At 42.4% G+C, this 20,255-nt stretch overlaps 1 protein-coding gene across 1 annotated transcript in view; it reads right to left on the bottom strand.

Moving 5' to 3' along the window:
- Positions 1-20,255, bottom strand: part of CTNNBL1 (catenin beta like 1) — a 169,248-nt gene that overhangs the window by 31,094 nt on the left and 117,899 nt on the right. The window contains exons 12-13 of the mRNA XM_019943897.3: positions 3,299-3,396; positions 1,799-1,879 (exon numbers count right to left, since the gene is read on the bottom strand). Coding sequence (XP_019799456.1) covers positions 1,799-1,879; positions 3,299-3,396 — 179 coding nt within the window. The remainder of the gene's footprint in view (positions 1-1,798; positions 1,880-3,298; positions 3,397-20,255) is intronic.

Genomic DNA, 20,255 nt, shown 5'->3' with positions numbered 1-20,255 from the left:
AGTCAAAGATGAAGAATATATACTTTGGCACTTTAACAATCACTAAGTGTCGACCATGGACAAGTTACTGTGAATGGAGGAAAAAAGGGAAGAGGAAAGTTTAATCAAAGAATAAAACAAAGGGGGTGAGGTGTGTGGAATGAAGGGACTGTGTGTGGAACATGCTGGTATCTGAAGTCCAGCCTCAGAATTCAGAGTCTCTGCCATTTACCCTGTAATAGTATCACCACATTAAAGAAGAAAGTCCCAGTCAATCAATTCAATCAATCAACAAACATCTGAGGACTTACTAGGTTTAGAGAGCACAGGGAAATCACAAGAATGATACATATGGTTACCTATCTACTGGTATTCATAAATGAAGGTATAGTTTGTGAAAGGGAATGGGTGGCTTAGAAGGGCACAGACAACAAGGTCACTGTTTTCCCCAAGCTCTAGTCTCTCACCCTGGCCTGAGGCACAACTTGAGGGAAGATGCTAGTGTAATTCCCAATGTACACAGCTCTGCCTCATGGCTGGCCTGCCCCAACACAGACGGGAGGGGTGCTGAAGCAGGCTCTCCCACCAGTGAGGCTCAAAAGCCTCCAGTGTGTCTTTAAGGCAAGAAGAGTGAAAAGAAAATAGAGTGATACAGCAAATCCAGATCACGAAGAAAATGGGCTCTACTACAGACTTTGAAAAAAGCAAAAAAAGGATCATTGTGCAACATGACCATAGACTGAGGGTACTTCCCTGGTGGTGCAGTGGTTAAGAATCTGCCTGCCAATGCAGGGGACATGGGTTTGATCCCTGGTCCGGGAAGATCCCACATGCCATAAAGCAACTAAGCCCGTGCACCACAACTACTGAGCCTGTGCTCTAGAGCCCATGAGCCACAACTACTGAGCCTGTGTGCCACAACTACTGAGCCCGAGCGCCCTAGAGCCCACGTGCTGCAACTACTGAAGCCCGTGCTCCTTCACAAAAGAAGCCACCGCAATGAGAAGCCCGCGCACCACAACGAAGAGTAGCCCCTGCTCGCCGCAACTAGAGAAAGCCCACACGCAGCAACAAAGACCCAATGCAGCCAAAAACAAAAAGAGAGAATACAAATCAGACATTAACCAATATGAAAACCTGCCCCGATTAAAGGGACAGATGAGAAATCAACTGAGGACAGAGATAGCAGAGAACAAAATAGAAGCAGATGAAAAATACAGGAGGTAGGATAACACCCTAGGTAAGTATGGCTTGTCAACAAAAAACATCTAGCAGGTTTCATCTCCCTTAGCAACCACCTCATCAGACAATGCGGCTCAGTCACTCTGACCTGGTTTGCAGGCCATGCTGCAGAGTTTTGAGCTCCCTTCTCTAGGTCTCTAGGTTTCATCTGCAAATGCGGGAACTGTATTCAATGACCTCACAGTCTCCTTCCAGTGCCTCCCTATGACTACAGAAGCCAGCAAGTGTGTGTGCCAAGACACACTCTGCCACTGTGGTACCACGTCACAGCACTGTGCTTTGGTCAGATTTTCGAAGAGAAGCTCTTATCAAGGGTACTTGTGCTACCACCCAGACTCCCAGGTCAGACCGGGATCAATTGTACACATCCATCCTCTTCAGGGACTTCACTCCTGTTAAAAGGGCAGTTATAACCACTGGCGGACTGTCATCTGCTCAGCTCTTACGACATGTTAGGTGGCACACAAAGGTAGATGGCACCTTTGCCCTTGCCTGTCCTGTGGGGAGATACGAGGTGCACAAGGGACCCAATGGAGTGCAAGTCAACAGCTGGCAAAAGACAGGCAGGGATACGTACGTGTTTTTCCCCTTCAATCTTCTTGTCGGCCACCTGCATTGCATCCAGATATTTAAAATGCAATTCCATCAGCCTGTCAACCTGAAAGAGAGATACTTCACAGGCATGAGTGAGAAAGAAAGAGTATACCAAGGCAAGAGAACACGGGAGCTCCTATTCGTCTTACTGTCACTCCCCACAAAGGGAGAGCCACTCTACCACTTCTCACTCTGGATATGAGCTTTGCTGTGGAACACATCAGGAAGGGATCAAACGGCTCGGGCAGAACAAAGCAAACACTTAGCATGGATGCAGTTTGAACACAGGCCATTCCCGAAGGACACTATGCATTCCCAGCCCTTCTAGGTCTCCCCTGAATTCAGGTTGTTAAAAACAAACAAATAAATAAAAATTCAAGTCCCATCTTGCACAGAGAAGAAGCATGAAGTTACATACTTGATATTCACTTAGAACTATACAGAAATTTCTTTTTTCAAACTGAAACCTTTCATGTTCAGATTCTGCCCCAGAGCTGATCTTTTTTTAAAAACGGTCTAAGTAAAATCTCTTTAGTTGCTTTTCAGTCAGAAGAGAGTGCAAGAAAAACTCCTTCACAACTTAAAAAAAGCCCCTGACTTTTGCTTAGCAATAACCTAAAAATCAGTTTCAAACTTAGCAAAAGTCATGCTTCAAACATGGCCTGAGGAATACTGAGTGGGCTTGAAAGTTTCATTTTTTTCCCTAAGACTTCCAAAAGATTGAAGGAACACTGTGAAGCCAGCCTAAACTTCTAACCTCTCTTTTTACTGGGTTGGCACCACTATGGTTCTTGGCAACCCTGGTATTTACCCAGGAGCTTGTATTGATTAATAGTAGATGTTGCTTCAACACAGCATCAGACAGTCAGGAAGACTGTGCCCAAACCTTCCCTGGTTAACAATGATGACCCTAAGATCGTATATATTTCAGTTTACAAAGTATTCTCATATCCACTATTTCCTTAAACATTAGGAAAACCTGATAAGGCAGGCAGGGAAGATAGAGAGCAGCCCTAATTTTAAAGATGAGGAAGCTGATGCACAGACATTAGATAATGTCACCAGGGTGACATGATTGCTAAGATGTTCTGTGTCCTAACCCAATGGCCTCTTCTTCCTTTTTTTTCTTTTTTTGCAAACAACAATTGCACTTATTTGTATTACTTACATGGTAACAAATGGTTTCATTGCATATTAAGAATTTTTAAAGCACTGACCTAATCTTTTCCTCCTCATCTTAATGATCCATAATGGTACACTGTTGCGTACAGAAATGGTTTCAAAATACTTGGGGTCAAGGGTGATGCATTAGGAGATGAGAGGCAGAAAAACCTTTGAGATCCAAACCAATGGAGCCCAGATGCTGGAGAAGATATTTTAGGGCAGGAACACTTAACCCAGCACTCCTCAGATCGCATCAGGGAGATAGTGATTCTATTCCCGCTGGTCCCAGTCCCATCTTTACAGTCCAACAAGCACCCACCTTCTCACTGTCATTTTCAGTGAATTTATTCAGAAGCCGGGTCCGCTGCTGCCCTCTCAGGTTCCGCAGGAGGGAAGCCAGGATCGAACAGACATGCTCTGTGTTGGGAAGGAGAAAAGAGAACATGCTGTGATCAGAGCAGTAATTATTACCTCTCTTCAAGCCTGGTCTGGTTCTATTGAAGGAGGAATAAGTAGGTCTTCCCTGACTGCTGCTATTGCTTAATAAGACAAGAACCTAAATTGTGTCAATGGAAAACTGAACTGATTTTCACATACGGTGCAAGAAACATATTCAAAAGGGATTATATCCCCAAAGACAACTTGAGCAAGTGAATCAAAACTAAGTTAGAATTTCTGTTCTGCCTATAATTAATTGAGTTTTATTGTCTGCAACAGAACCTCAAACTAATCCCCCCATTTACAGAAATAACCGGTAAATAGAGTATGAATACTAACCATGAGGTGAGCACATAACGAACAAATAAGACATGTTCTACCATATTCTCAAATTACCTTATAACTTCCCCAGGTAAATATCTGAGAATTAAATAAGAAATACGAAAGGGTCCCAGTGCTATCACTTACATTCTGGTGCACCTAAAATCCCTACCTCAAGTTTAAAGACAGCAGGACAGTAAGGACTTCAAAAGGATAACAATGTTTTTTCAGTCCACATAACCTATAGGCTTCTATTATGAGATACTATTCTTCTAGCCAGGGAAGAAAAGGGTAATTGAAGGGTATATCATAGGCTTCAGCTGTAAAGAGGTTCTTTTCTTTAAAAAGGATTTTTAAAAACCAAGGATAATGATGTTGAAAAGGAGATGGCAGAGTAAAGTTTGTTTTGAAATAAAATGCTCACAGTGTGGGCAACAAATATTCTGTTTGAAAACTGACTGAACATCTTCATATGCCAAAGTTTGAGTTCTCAAAAAGTCATTTTCCTCACTTATATCAGAGAAGCATTCCTCACTACTTCATTTCCCCAATCTCTTAATGCTAGAGTTATTCAGTCTTTAGACTTCTATTTCTACCTCCTACTCCTTCTTCTATCTACTTTCACCTCCCTGGGGATCTCATCTAGTCCCACAGCTTTAAAGACCATTTACGTGCTGACAACTCCCAAACTTGTGTCTATAGGCCAGTCCTGTTTTCTGAACACAGGCTCATGAATTCACCTGTCTACCTGCTCTCTCCACTTGGTTGTCTAGCAGGACTGAACATGGTTTTGGAACCAAGCTCCTGACCTCCCTCCTCAGGCCTGTCCCCAGTTTGTTCCACTGAGTTAATGGCAACAAGGTCCTCCAGTTTCTCAAGCCAAAAACAGTGGCGATATCCTTGATTCTCTTCTTTCTCACATGTCCCACAGAAACCTTATCAGCTGTAGTTTCAAATTACACCCAGGACTCCATGTCTTCTTACTGCTACCCCCACTGCCATTACACTGGTCCACAGCACCATCACCTCTTGCTTGGAATACTCAGCAGCCTGCTTGTGGGGCTCTCTGCTTCCACCCTTGCTGGCTTTGGCCTGATCTCCATAGAGCAGTCAGAATGATCCTTTAGGTTAAAACCTAAGTCAGACCCTATCATTCTTCTGTGTAAAACCCTCTAATGGCTCCCCACTCACTCAGACTAAATGCTGTTTCTAACGTCAGACAGGCTTCTGTCCTGGGGCCTCTGTACTTACTGTTTTCCTTGCCTGAGATGCTCCTCACCAGACTATCTGCATGGCTCAATCCTCAAATCTAGCTTTACTCAACTGTCATCTTCTCAATGAGGCTTTTTCTTGACCACACTATTTAAAAATGCAGTGCTCCAACACCACCGATTTCCAAGTCTTAACTGCTTTATTTTTCTCTTCAGCATGCATTATCTTCTAAAATACTGTATAATTAATTATTTGTTTTGTTCACTGCCACCCTTCAATTAGAATATAAGCTCCTTGAAGGAAGGGATTTTAGTCTGCTTTGTTCATTGGTATATCCCTGGTCCCACAACAATGTCTAGCACATAGTAGGTGCTTTAGAAATACCTGCTGAACAAATGGGAAGAAAGCAGGCTCTCAATACAAGTTTTTGGTGGTGGTGGTGGTGGTGGTGGGACCAGACAAACAAATCACTCTTGAACTCTGGGTATTTTTCAAATGCCTTTGAATAGCTTTCACCTTTTGTATATAGTGCCTATCCCAAGTTCAGAGTAATAGCACCCTTGCATTGGTAATATGCTCTCAAACCATCAGTTACAAAACGGTCCTTAAAGATATTTTGCATTTGGGAGTAAGTGGATGACTTTTTCTTAGGGAGCCATCAGTTTGAATAAAATATCTCTAGTCAGTAGATTCACTTTTTTAAGTATAAATTTTTTCTTAAAATATGCTGTGGAGAGAGGTATTATACCTTCTCAAGACCCCAAGTTCTCCCCAATATCTTTCTTCTAACTTCCGATGTAAAGCTGGGATTGAGCTGGTATAAGCTCCACCTTGATAAAAAGGAAGGGGCACGGAACAGGAGTAGGGTGAGATGAGGGCAGAAAGTGGCGAGTGGACAGCATAGGACCTGTCTTCACAGGAAGGCAAAAACCATCATGAACCTAGGGTAAGGAACCAAGACAGCTCAGCTCAGGGTGACAAAGTATAATAAGAAGGGACGTCTTTGGAGGCTCACATCAGGCAAAAACAACAAAAAAAACAAACTTCTGTGTATGTCAAGGAGAGAAGATTAGAGGAAGGAAGAGTGGGGGACATAATCAGTTCTGCAATCTTGGGCCAAGCAACTGGATGTGGCTCTGATCTCTTCAAGCTGGTGAACAGGCCATAAAAAATGCAGTGAATTTTAACAAGCTTAGTTTTGAAACTTTGAAATTACTCAACATGACAACTGCTAACAACTTCCATGTATATATATGACAATCTGACAACCATAGAGGAAGAAAAAAAAAAAATCAGCCAGAGAGTTCTCATAGATTATCTAGGCCAAATCTCTTATTGTACCTATAGAAAAATCAAGGCCCGGAGAGAAGTGACTTGTCCACACAGCTAATGGGTGAAAGAGGTAGAACCCAAATTTCAGATTACTCACTCAATCATTCACTGACCGCTTACCTCTGTGCCTGGCAAGCACTTGGTTATCAGGGCCTCCAAACAACATAGTATCCCTAACCTTAAGGAGCTCTGTGTTTAGTGGGGAAAACAAAACAATAATTACAGTGCAGTGTGACAAGTTCCATCACTGAGGTAGACAGAGGGGATCTGGGGAGCACAGACAAGGTATAGCTGACCTAGAGGAATTCCCACTGGAGGTAACAAACAACTGAAAATCTTAAAACAAAACAAAACTAAAAAGCCATGGCTGACAACTAGATAGAGAAGATAGAGCACTCCAGGCAGAAGGAACAATATATGCAAAGGCCGGTTTGGATGGCGTATCACATACACGTGCGGGAGGAGAGGCCAGTCAGGTGGGGAAAGGCTGGAGAAAAAAGCGACAAGGTTCCACCAATGAATTTTAAGCTGTAGACAGATAAGACTAGATATGAGTTTAGACCAATCTTTGGCTGCTAGATTCCTTTTAGAGATCAAGATAATGTTTCTCTTTCCTGATAAATTTTTTGTGCTTTTTACCTGAGTTACCTCTTTGCCTTGGCTGTTAAGAAGCTCAAAGGTGAGTCCATGCTCAACCACAGGAGTCAATTTCTTTTACTACTTTATTATTGACTCTCTCCATCCTCCACCAATGGATTTTAAAATAAAAGGAATGGATGCATATGGTAAAAACCAAACTATACAAAAAGATATGAATGTCCTCAACAAATATTTATTGAGCACGTACTAATATTTTTCTTTTCCCATACTCCTCTCCTACCCTGTTCATCTCTCCCAAAGGACAAAAAACTACTAGTATCTTGTGTACACCTACAGGAGGGGAAAAAATATATATACATACATACACACATGTATGTATGTATACATACATGTGTGTAAATACACACACACATATATTCTCTACTATATTTTTCCATATCAGCACATACTTTTTTTTTAATGGCTGTCAGGAATTCCACTGAACTTATTTATCATAATTTAACTAATGCCCCAGTCATGGATATTAGGTGGGTTCCAGTTTTGGGTTGTTTGTTGTTTTTGCTATTGGAAACAATGCTGCAATGAACGTCCATGTACACGTATTCTGGCACGTATACCTTTATTTCTGGCATGGATACACTTTTGCACATATATTCTTATGGCAGATTCCTAGAAGTGGAAGTGGTGAGTCAAAAGCTATTGACATATAAAATGTTGAAAGACAATGACAAATTGTCTTCCAAGAAGGTTGTACCAATTAACTTCCACTCTCAGTATGTGTATGTGTGTGTATCTATGTGTTTTGTACATACAAAAAGCTTTGATGATTACCTTTTACATGTGGGAAGCATGTAACTTAGTAGGAAAAGCTTACATTTTGGAGTCAGACAACATAGGTTCAAATCTAAGCTCCTACCACTTGCTTAAGGGCATGTCCTTAAGTAAATTAACCAGAATGTGCTGGGAAATACCTACATGCACATACACGTATATCATACATACACACTGAGAGTGGAAGTATAATTTTACATACATAGTGTAAAAGAATATCTGTTTTCCCATATCCTCACTCAGATTGGATATTATCCAACTTAGAAATTATGACAACCCTGTAGGTGAAAAATGGGATCTTCTTTCGATTAGCATGTTTTTATTTTTATTATGAATAAGGTCAAACACCTTTTCTGATGTTTACTGACCATTTGTATTGCTCTCTGTGTGAACTGCCGGGCCTTATCCTTTGCCCATTTTGATTTCTATGAGCTCTTTGTAAATTAAGAATATTACCCTTTTGTCTTCTACACTGCAAATATTTCCCCCAGTTTGACATCTGTCTTTTGATAAATTCTTACTCAAAGCTAAGATTTAGTATCACCATATTGTTTTGCTGTAAGTTGCTTCAAATTCCGGTATGAAAGTAAGCAGGGTACAATAATAACTGTCACCAATTTATTGTGTATCAATAACAGTAGGCTTGAGTCTGTACACAATTTTCTCATTGAATCTTCACTACTAAGCTATGCAAAAGGTACTATTCTCATTTCTGATTTATTATGCAGAATCCAAGTGTCACAGAGGTTAATCAATTTACTTAGTAGGTCATGTCCTTGAGAGAGTGGTGGGAACTTAGGTTTGAACCCATGTTGTCCGGCTCCAAAATGGAAGCTTTTCCTGCTAGGTTACAGGCTCCCACATATAAAAGGTAACCATCAAAGCTTTTAAAGAAGAAACTTTTATGATAAAAGAGATCAGAAACTAAACCATGTAAAACCTGAAAATGTGCTTCATGGGGGGGCTCACTGTGTCCAAAAGACAGGCACTATGTAAATGTGGATTAACAAAAAAGTCAATAGTTTTAACGAGAGGAAAGTGAAGCGAAAGGCCATATGGAGGTAAGACATGAATAACACCCTTCTTTTCTCTCTTACTGAATTACCCTTTCCAGAAGCAATTTCTAGCAGAGTCCAAATAAAGAAGTGACTTTGAGTTCTGGGCAGTTCCACAAATACTAAACCAAAACTTCTCAATAATTCTCCCACTTAATCTTCCTGATTAAAATGGATGAGGAGTTGCAAGAGAATGTTCTTTTATTTTTGGGGGGTGGGGTGGGGGGGCCACGCTGCGCGGCTTGCGCAATCTTAGTTCCCCGACCAAGGATTGAACCCAGGCCCTGGCAGTGAGAGCGCAGAGTCCTAACCACTGGACCGTCAGGGAATTCCCAAGAGAACGTTCTTTATATACCTCAACAAGATGGGATGTGGGGTGCTGGTGGCACAGAGAGAGTGTCAGGAGCTGTAATTTTCAAAGAGGAAAATATAATATAGAGGAAAATCATTTTTTCTGGAACTAGATCATATTAGCATGTATTTCCACAGCTCATCCCAGCCTGGAACAGGAGATACCTTGATCAATTGCAGTGGTATACTAAGAACAAATGACATATACCTATTAGTTTGGGATTTTAAGTAAAGGACAGGTTGTCATAGGCAGACCTGAATCTGCCTATATTCTTTGCATCTCTCTCTCTGGGTGCTGTGGCTGGTCGTAGGTCACTGGTGCCTGCCAGATAGGAAAACACTTCATTCACCCTAAGTTTTGCACATACACATGAGTGCAAACACACACACACACACACACACACACGCTTTCATTAGCCACTAATAAATGTAGCTTCCCTAGGAACAGATTTCAGCCCAAGGTGGTGTCAATTTCTCACGCACCAAGGAGATGGGGAGAGCTACTGGCACAGAGAGCAGGGGAGATAACAGGTTTATCTGCTGGCCAACACCGCTCAGCTGCTCTGTCATTTCGACAGGATAAAATGGAGGTAAAGGATGGCTATGGAGCTGTCAATATAGACAGGGTGGATGTGGTGGCCCCACTGCAGAGAACAACCTCTAAGGCAGGACCCAGGAAGAGCAGAACATACGCACGCACACGCACACACATTAAAGGAATCCACAAGGCGCAGGGAGGGGAAGGTCACGCAAATCTACACTTTGAAGTCACTAGGTAAGGAGGCAGGGGTCTTGGTGGAGAATTAGAGAGCCAGTATTGAAACTGTGTGCCAGTGTGAGTCCTTTCCTGCTGGGTGCCTTGCTCAACAGTCAGACAACTGACTGCCTCAGACACTAATTAGTGAAACTGCCTAGAGGAGTGGTTCTGGCCCATTCTTCCCCCAGCTCAAATCCCTTCAGGGCCTCTCCAGAGTGATTAGCAATGGGTTAGACCCCCCTGGATATATGCAGTGGGGGCTAAAAGTTTGATTCTCTAGGGTCAATCAGAATTCTGTAATTTTCAGAGCTGAAAGGAGAATTAGAAATCTTTGTTTCAACTCCTCTGAGATTTCGAGTATAGAAACAAAAGCCCTGATAAAGGATGTGATTTGCTGCTTCCAGTCAAAAGTACCTTTCTAGGCCACTGAAATCTAGATCTGCAATTTGTCCCCCCCACTCCTTATTTTTTCCTTCTTAAAATCACGACAAACACTTTTGAGAATCTGATGAACCCTTATGCATGCCATTCCCTCCCGTATATATAGATACAAATGCCACATTTCCATGAAGTTTCAGAGCGTTCCCATCTCTTAGGGATGGCCAAGATCTAGTATACCCAGATCAGAGGTCTTTCCAGAATGGCACAACCAGACTGTGGCAATCACTCTAACCAGCCTCCTGCAGTATGTGCCACTTTTGTAAAGAATGAGATGGAAGTGCATTTCCCATCCTCATCCTTAAAAAAGTATGGTCCAAATCCCAATAGGCTGATGTCACCTCTCTCTGTGAGGAGAGTGATTCATCCAGACGGGCCTATAAACAACTAGGCCCATCAGTGTCCTACTGCTGAGAGGTACACTGAGAGGACTAACTCCAGGGACCTCCTCCAGAAACGCTAAGTGAATTAATTAATTATGTGGGGCTTCAGAATCAGACAGACTTGGATTCAAATCTTGCCTCTGACACTCACTAGCTGGTTAAACTAAACCACTGGCATACTGTTTAATCTCTGAGCCTCAGTTCTCTTATTTGTAAAATGCAGCTGTCCCTTCTATTAAATCCATTGTATCAAATGAGATATGTACACAGTAGGCACTCAACAGACATTAGTTTGAGATCTGCTGCATTGAAAAAGAGCATCACAAGAGATTCTCTCACTGAGGCACCTGCCAGAGATCACCACCTCACTCCTTCCGTACTGCATCCTGATCACATGTTGGCAACTGAACATGTTTCAGTCGGCCTGGGCTATTCTAACTAGCCCCTGCTGAGATAAATAGGAACTTAGATGGCTTGACTTTCTCAGCTGGTAGGGCTATTTTCTACAACTCGAGATTTGTTCTAACCCTAAAATGGAACAAGGCCAACTTCACTCAGAATCTTTAATCCCACAATAAATTAAAATAAAGACCTTATGTGTGGTTGCCTATAAAGCCAAATAATACAAGATTCTGGGAGACCTGCAAACAGCCCTGAGGTGGGCAGTGGCTATTTATCAGTAAGCTGAAGGACACAGCACATCTAAGCAGAGATGGTCCTTGCCTTTTGATCTTGCTGCAAGAACTGAAAACACAACACATGATCTGCAGAGGAAATGAAAAAGACACTCTCCTTTGAGTTTTATAACCACAGGACAAGTAATTACAGGGCACCAAGTGGTACATACACCAGCCATTCCTTTACTCAAACTTCTGAGTACCTACGGTGTGCCAGGCAATGTACTAAGTACTGGGACCGTAGAGATGAAAGAAGATGGCCCACTCTAGAGAAGCTCATCCTCATCATCTTATGGGCAAGGCTGGAGGTGTTACACTGGCAAGTAAATGTCTGTGAGCTCACAACCCCAAGTTTTCTATGGCAAAGCTGGTAGGCAGAAGCTAGAATTTTGGGTTCTAGGAGCACATTTAATTCTTGAAGCACATATTTGGACCACATTCTCGAATCCTGGGACAAATGGACTACTATTTATATTAGCAAGTCTCCCAAGGTGAGGACTGGGGTGGAGGTAGGGAACAGAGGGAGGAAGGTGACAAGGTGCACAGTAATAATTCCCAAATGTGACTTCCTCATCCTTCTGTGCCTCTGGATTTCAGAGGTGTCCCACTTGCATCTCTGTTGGAGTTTTGGTCCCATGAGGCAGGGGAAGATTATATTTACCAGAAAGGAAAAGGAGGCATTAACCAGCTGAGCTGGGCCACAGGACTATCTTTGGGACAGGAACTGACACTGATTTATTCATTTATTCATAAGATAGAATCCTACAACATATAAGATACAGTGTTTGGGGACTGAGACAATCAGACAATCCTGCCCGCTAGGTGACTGAGGTATACTATGTCTAAAATTACTTGACAGAAAGTGATAGTGAATGGGGAAGGGGCAGAAACTACTAATGAGGCAAATACTCTTCCAGTGAGGATATCTGGGAAGGCTGGTAGGCAAGATGGCCCTTGAGCGGAGCCTTGAAGAACAGAAGCAGGTAAGAGAAGAGCCTCGGCAGGAGAAGGGGCAATGGGAACAACATTATTCCAAACAGATGGACAAGCGTGAAGCAAAGGCATTAAGTTGAAACGTACAGGGTACAGGCAATGAACTGGGAGGAGACAAGTGTGGTGGGAGGGAAGGGGGACAAAAGGTGATTAGGTTGGAAAGGTGGGGAAGGGGTACAGATAATGGATAAATGTACATGCTGGACTATGGAAAGTGGACCCTAACCAACACCCCAATGGCCTGGCATTTAAATACTGGCCCAGCATGGCTCATTGGGGAATGGATTCAGGGCTGATCTGCCCACCCAGCTTCAGAGCCTGCACCTCCTTCCAGCAGCCCAAATGGTTAAGAAAGATATGGGTCAGCCAGAGTTCTATTCTTAGGATGGAAATGGTCCCTGTACTTCAACCAGCAGGCCCATGTCATGGCAAGATCTTGCAGGGCCACTTTAAAATTCAAGGCCATGCTGAAGAGCTGCCTTTGTTTAAGGCCATTAGCTCTTTTGTTTTAATGAAATCACACAGAAGTGATCTTCCCTCATTTCTAAAATGAAAGCCATCTCTGTTTTATTGCTGAACCTTGCTGCCCACCTCCCCCTGAGCTCCCCCAGATGGAGAGACATCCTGCTTTCTGGTAAGACTCTAGATGCAAACAGGATGTTTAAAATACCCTAATTAGATCGATCTTGACTTCAGCACTGGTGTGTTGGAATACAGATTAATCTGTTCCATGCCTGGCACTGGCAGCTGAAGCAGCAGGAGGCCCTGTCAAATAAAGCCATAACATCACACTGCTCTGCCTTTATTATTATTTTTTCCCTTTTTACATTTCATTATAATGGACATCTGCCTAGCAGGGGATGTGGTAACCCAAGAAGAGTCATGCATGTGCACTCAGCCACTCCAGGTGAATATTGATGCAAGTCAAACACTCTTTTCAAGACAGATGGATCTGTGTTAAGCATCTATATATAGTCCCTTTTAACACATACACAAAATACATATATTCCTATTCTTCACAAACATTTACTGAACTCTGGCAGGCACTGGGCTAGAGACTGGGGACATAAAGAGGCAAAATTTATTGTAAACCTATTATGTGCCTATGTGTGCTCTGCATGTATTACTTTATTTAATTCTCACAACAATCCTCTGAACCATGTTTATTATCCTCCCCATTTTACAGATAAGAGACTAGAGACTCAGCTAGGAAAAGAACTTTGCCTCCCAGGGTTTCACAGCTAATTAGAAAGTAACCTCATTAGTTCCACTATAATAAAACTTGATTATTTTCCTCAAGAGTTAAAAAATACCCAATAAGCATATTAAAAAAGCATTCAGCCTCAGTAGTAATACAAATAAAATCATGAGATAGTTTCATTTGATAAAAGTTTTCAAAATACCTGACGCCTGGAAGGCTGTGGGGAGCTCCCGTAAACTCTCCTACACTGCTGGCCCTGTGAGTACTGATGACGCAGTACTGAAACCGCTTTTGCTATGTGAACCTCCGCAACAGATGGTAAGCTCCTCCAAGGCATGGTCCATCTTATTCACTGACACACCTCAGTGTCTAGCCTTGTGCCAGAGATTCAACTAATACTGAATTTGACATCCTAACTAAACAGCGTGGTAAGCGAGATGTGAACTTGGAATACAAATGATGAGACTCCTGAAGGCCATTTTTCCAAAAAGTAGTTTTTAGTATGTTTGTTGTTTGCAATTTTGAATGCATTTTCCATTGAAACAGGCCCACTGAAACCCATTTAACCTGAAATACAGCCAAAATTAATTCAGTATTCTCATTTTTCAGTTGCAGTGAGATTCTACAAAGTGTCTAAGCATCTACTGGGTACAAAGCAATACGACAGGTGTTGCTTTTTAAAAATTTAGTTCCACTTCCCCATGGAATTTCTTTCCTTCCTTTCAGAGTTCCAGTAGCACTATGGATTTAAGAAAGTGTTTAAGTGCTAGCTTAACTAATTTACGGATTTGAATCTGTGGGAAAATGGGCCTTACAGCAAGAAAGGGCTATGTATGCCCAAGAAATGCTTCTTTCTGCTACACAATTATTCTCCAAGAACTCAGAGTGAAACAAAAACAAAAACAGAGGGATGTGGCATCTAATTCTCCCAACTCAGGGCTTGAGCTGAAAGCATGAAGTTCCCTAGAAGTCTAATGTTCATATATCAGGGAAGGCCCATATCTTACATGGGCTGAAGGAGAGGTCCATGGAACTCTGTCTGCCACGTGCGTACGCAACTGTCTCCTTGGAAAATGATTCCAATCTGTAGTTTTCTATGGCTCCTACAAGGTGCTTTGTCAGTGAAACCAACCCTATCACTCCAGCAGAGGCAGTGTGGATTGGGGAATGATACTGGTTCTGGGGAGTACCACTCTGAGATGGCCTAGACAAGCGCTGCCCAAGAAAGGTGTTCTATACCAAGTGGCAGCATCCTGACTGCCAGCTACCTACCCAATTTCTCTTCTTATTTCTTACTAATAGAACCTATATTTACTTGGTAATATGCCCAGCTTAAAAAAACAAACAATAACAAACAAACCACCACTTCCCTTATAGCTAGGTATGACTGTGTGACTAACTTTGGGTCAAGACTTAAGATGAACTGGTATTTGGGACTTCCAGGAACGGCCACGACCCCTTCTGCCCTGCTCCCTTCCCCTTTTGCTCTTCTGTGGATTCGAATGTAGACATAGTAACTAAAACTCTAGGAACCATCTAAGACCATGAGGCAATCCTGAAAACGGAAGCCAGGCATTTTATAGGTGCCTGGGGCGCATTAACAAGCAAGCAAACATCCCTGGCCCTGTGATAGGAAGAGAATGACAGAAGGAAGCTGGGCTCGGGCTGACACTGTGAAAGTGCCAGTCCAGTCCTGCTGACCTCTGGGCTGACTTTACATGAGACAGAAATAAACCTCAATGTGTTCTATTTTGTTTAAACCACTGTGATTTCGAGTCTCTGTTACTAGCAACCAACTGCAATTCCTAACTGATATACTAATTCAGTAAGTTCTTTTCCAGGAAGTCCAAAGACAGACTGCATCCTGAGAGTCAGGTATTTACCCCAAGAAAGCTGAGTGTGCAGTCTCACTCATTTTTGGAACCAGCCACACATCCCAGTGGGGAAAATCCTAGAACCAGGAGTAACTGCTGGTGAAAGGTACATTCCCCTCTTTTCATCTGTCTTGAAGGATCTCCTCAGGACACTTTTCCATTATATTCTGGAGAACCTGGCTGGAAGGACTGATACAACTTTTTTTTTTTTTTTTAATTAAAAAAGTTAACCCTCATCCTTGTAATGGCAGAAACGCATGCCTGGAGTTTCAGCACCTTTGTTTCCTCTCTGCATTCCCAGCAATACTCACATAAGCAGCACTCACACCCAGCAGTATTTTGAAGAACTGGTATGAGACGGCTCAGATGCGTGGTTTCTGACTCACCAGCCTGAGTCCTTTAGTGAGCCCCCCTGATGAAGCCACCTGAATGTCAGGTGTGGCTGGTTAGAGTTTACTTTCCTTTAGCACATCACTTAGGAGTATTTCATCTAAATTAAACTGACTCTGTGGCCTAGAAGCTCTTTCAGGTTTAAAAAGGTAAATTATACAGTTACCACTCCTCTCCCCACCCACGCCCTACAAAAAACATTAAAAAAAATCTTTAGATCCTAAAATGAGACAATCACTATGAGTATTTGTAATGTGGCTTTATTTTTTTAAAGAGTCCTTTTCAATGGTTAGCTTACTGTATTCTCAAATAAGCCTAAAAGGTTAGGAAAGCACAGCAGAACCCTGTCATAACATGGATTTGGATATACTTGAGGTTAAACCTAAGTGCCAGAATTCTCCCACATTCTCCCCTTCCTCAGTGATTTCTTCGCTATTCCAATTTCCCACTTTCCAAGTATCAACCTGCCTTGGCTCAGGAGAGCTGATCATCACAGCCCCAAAGCAAGGGAGGTATTTTCACACTCCTCTGAAAGCCATCCCTGGATGCCTGCTTCAGATCAGAAATTCAGTTTAGGGGGAACAAAAAAGAAAGAAAGAAAAACCTGTTTCCAGGGCCTTCAGGGAATGATCTAAACCTACCTCTGCACGACTTTCATCTTATTCACCAGTCCTGCCTTTGCACTCTTCAAACAGCCACCGCTCCAACTCCTATTCTTCCCACATTTAGCAGTAAAGTCCTCTTTTAAGCTGCTGCAGCCTCACCAACTGTTGGGCTCCACACACTCTTCCTTCAGACTCCAGGGCTTCGCTGATTTCCACAGAAACCAGAAAAACCTGCTCGCAGACCCAAGGTGGCCTTATGTTCATTTTCTTGAAGTCTGACTTCTTAACCCTTTTTCCATCAGCCAGTAATACAGCAGTGAAAGTACAGAAGGAATTTCAGTGCTGCACTAACACAGTTCTTTCATTTCCATTGTGAGACTAACGAACTAAACCATTCTACAATCTTGCACACACAAAAACTACCGGGAAAACATGCAGTCATCTCTGCGAAGTTGCTTCAGGATCATATTCTAACACGTATTAGACTCATAATAGGGAGGAGATAAAGGAACCTGGCTAATCCTAAAAAACACACGGCATTTGGGAAGACAGAGTCCATATTGTGTTTTACGAACAAGATATAATCAACAATTAGCAGATATACGGAGTACTTTGCCATCATTTTCTCACAAGCTAATTTTTCCATATACTCAGTGCAACCATTTTACAGTTGTACAAATAAAGAACTAAGGGTCTGAGAGATTTACGTGCCTTTCCCGACGGGTCTTCCTCCCTTCTTCCCTCCCTCCCTTCCTTTCTTCCTTCCTTCCCTCCCTCCCTTCCTTCCTTTCTTCCTTCCTTTCTCTCTCTCTCTCTCTTCTTTTTTGCCTGCTCAGCTTGTGGGATCTCAGTTCCCGAACCAGGGACTGAACCCGGGCCACGGCAGTGAAACCCGAAGTCCTAACCACTAGGCCACAAGGGAACTCCCCAATGGGTCTTTCTTAAGAGGAAAAAAACCATTTATTAGTGTTACATGCCAGGTTACTGTGCTAGGTGCTTCACATACTCTTTCTCATTCTATGTTCATGACCACACTTGGAGTGAATTATTCTCCCCATTTTACAGATGAGAAAAAGTAAGGCCCAGAGAGGTTATATGTTTTATCCAAGTTCTCAGAGCAAGTAAGAGCCAGAGGCTGATCTGACCAGTTTTCTCTCCACTGCCCCAAATCTGCCTTTTTAGTGGTAAACTAAATTTACTAGCACCCAAATTTCTGGGGTACTTCTTAGAAAACTGAGCTGTAAAAAATAAGCAGGGAGCCCATTTTGAACATAGCTATAAATTGAATGTCAATGTCGCTTGCTTTATACAAAGCAGATGGTTTCTGGAAAAAACTGACTTCGAAGTAATTTCTCTGAAACAAATCCTACTTGTTTACCACTGTGGAATCCAAGATGCATTCCCAAAGAAAGAATTCCCCAGCCTGCTTCATCATCACTGTCCCTGCTGGCAGTGGTATCCCAGAACTCCCCTCAGCCTGGCTTCTTGCTTTCCCTTGCTCAGTGAGACACCCCCACGAGGACTACAGGAAGTCTTCCTGCTCCTGGAAAGCCTCTGACCTCACCCTGGTAGCTCCTGGAAACTGTGTGTAAGATAGTAGCACACATGTTGGCACAGGGATTGGAAAACTGAGATTTTGTTCTCCAGCATGACATGAATAAGTACAGTAATAATCAGAAAGGCACTCTTCCTCTCTGGCACCATTAGGTATTCAACAAATAATGGCTGAAGAAAACTTTAGAGTGAATGAACTCATGGAAGACGTCAGTCGAGGATTTCTTTGAAAGGCCACCTTACAAAGGTTTTCACAGACTTCCTAAATGACTCCTAGCTCTGGGCAAACACCTCAAGATGACCTCCTAAGTCATCAAGCTATGCTCAGATGTGGGCACCTCTCATTTTAAAGCTTAATCCTGAATTTACTACTTGCAAAATGTCTTCTGTAGCCTGGAACTTTGACAGAGATAAGACATGCTGGGAATACACATTTCCAGAATTACTTCTTAAATAAAGGCCATGTTGGAAGGAGAAGGGAAGAGGGCTAACATTTGTTAAGCACCTACTATATGCCACAATGAATCTGAGAGATAACTTACTGAGCTCACTGGGCAGGATGTGGGTCTCCTTCTACCACTGTTTTATTGCTTCAGGGCACGTCTCATGCTTCTGTTGCACAGTTTTGTTGCTAAGCAAACCTGCTTTCTTGAGTGATCAAGGGGTCGCCTATACTTTTTCTCTACTTACAGTCCCCTAGTGGGATTAACTATTTAATCACCTCCTTTGTCCCTTCACCCTGTCCCTGTCAGTTTTATAGATCCCTGCTACTCAGTGTGGTCAGAGGACCAGCAGCAGCGGCACCACCTGGGGCTGGTTATCAACACACAACTTCAGGCCTCACCCTAGACCTACTGGAGCAGACCGTGTTTTTAAAAGATCCCCAGGTAATCTGTTGGCAATATAAACACTGAGAAGCACTGTTGAAGATGCAGTATATCTGAGATCATTGAAGTTAATTAATGTGCCTAATGTGATATTGTGATTTATAATGAGAACTATTATATTTGGTCCTTGTCTCCATTTCTGGCAAAGAGCTCCTAAAACCCTTGGAATTTTCTAAGTGATGAAAGCTACAACGGTGTCTCTTGTTATGTTAATGTTATGTTGCTAGGAGAACCAACCAAGAGATTAGAGTGATTGGAGGATTGCAACTTTCAGTCCCAACCCCAGATCTGGGAGGGGAGAGGGGCTAATAGATCGAATCAATCACTAATGGCCAATGATTTAATCAATCACGTCTATGTAATGAAGGCTCCATAAAAACCCCAAAAGGATGGGGTGTGGAGAGCTATCGAGGTGCTGGGAGAGCGGCGTGCCTACAGGGGGAGCATGGAGGTTCTGCACCCTATCCCCATGCCTTGCCCTATTCATATCTTACATTTGGCTGTTCCTGAGTTATATCTTTTTATAATATACCGGTAAGTAAAGTGTTTCTCTGAGTTCTGTGAGCTGCACAGAACCCAAGGAGCAGGTCTTGGAAACTTCTGGTTTATAACCAATTAATTGATCAGAAGTACTGATAACAACCTGGGCTTTCGAATGGTGTCCAAAAGGAGTGGGAGTGGGGCAGTTGTAGGACTGAGCCCTCAACCTGTGGAAAATGCTCCTTTCTCCAGGTCTATAATGTCAGAATTGTACTGAATTCTAAGACAGCCTGCTGATGTTCGAGAACTATTTGTTGGTATGCAGAAACCACCCTCACCTTCACGTTGGAAACTGAGTCTCAGAACACCTAATTTAGTTACACAACTGGTATAAGCTGGGATTTGAACTCCAGTCTGCATGTTCTATACGATTTTCCCCCTACACTATTAAGAACTATGCAAAGCTTACAGCTTAGAAAAACACATCTAACTTAGTATAAAACATATAGAAAAAACTTTATAACAAGATTCATTATTTCAAAAATTTAGGTTGATGTTATAAAAAATGTTCACATCCCACATTACAAATATGCCCCCCCCCGCCAAATTCACATCTTACATAATACAAAAAAACTTGGTAATAGAGCTTTTCTGCCCTGCCTTGCCAGTATTATAAAATTTCCTGTTTTATTTCTAGAAATAACTAAAGGTTGCTTTGGTGATGATTAAAAGTCATTTAACTCTGGTTTTCAGTTGTCTCTTTAAGAGACTAAAGCATAGGATCAAGAACATAGGCTTTAGGTTCTAGCAGACATTAATTTAATCTGTGCACGATTTGAGAAAGTGCTTAACTTCTTGGGGGCTGTTTCCTCAGTAATAAACCAGGCTAATGATACT

This window comes from Tursiops truncatus, chromosome 15, assembly GCF_011762595.2.
Source record: "Tursiops truncatus isolate mTurTru1 chromosome 15, mTurTru1.mat.Y, whole genome shotgun sequence".
In the NCBI taxonomy this organism is placed as follows: Eukaryota; Metazoa; Chordata; class Mammalia; order Artiodactyla; family Delphinidae; genus Tursiops; species Tursiops truncatus.
The sequence above is the reverse complement of the archived record's forward strand: the minus strand, read 5'-3'. Positions and strand labels throughout refer to the sequence as shown.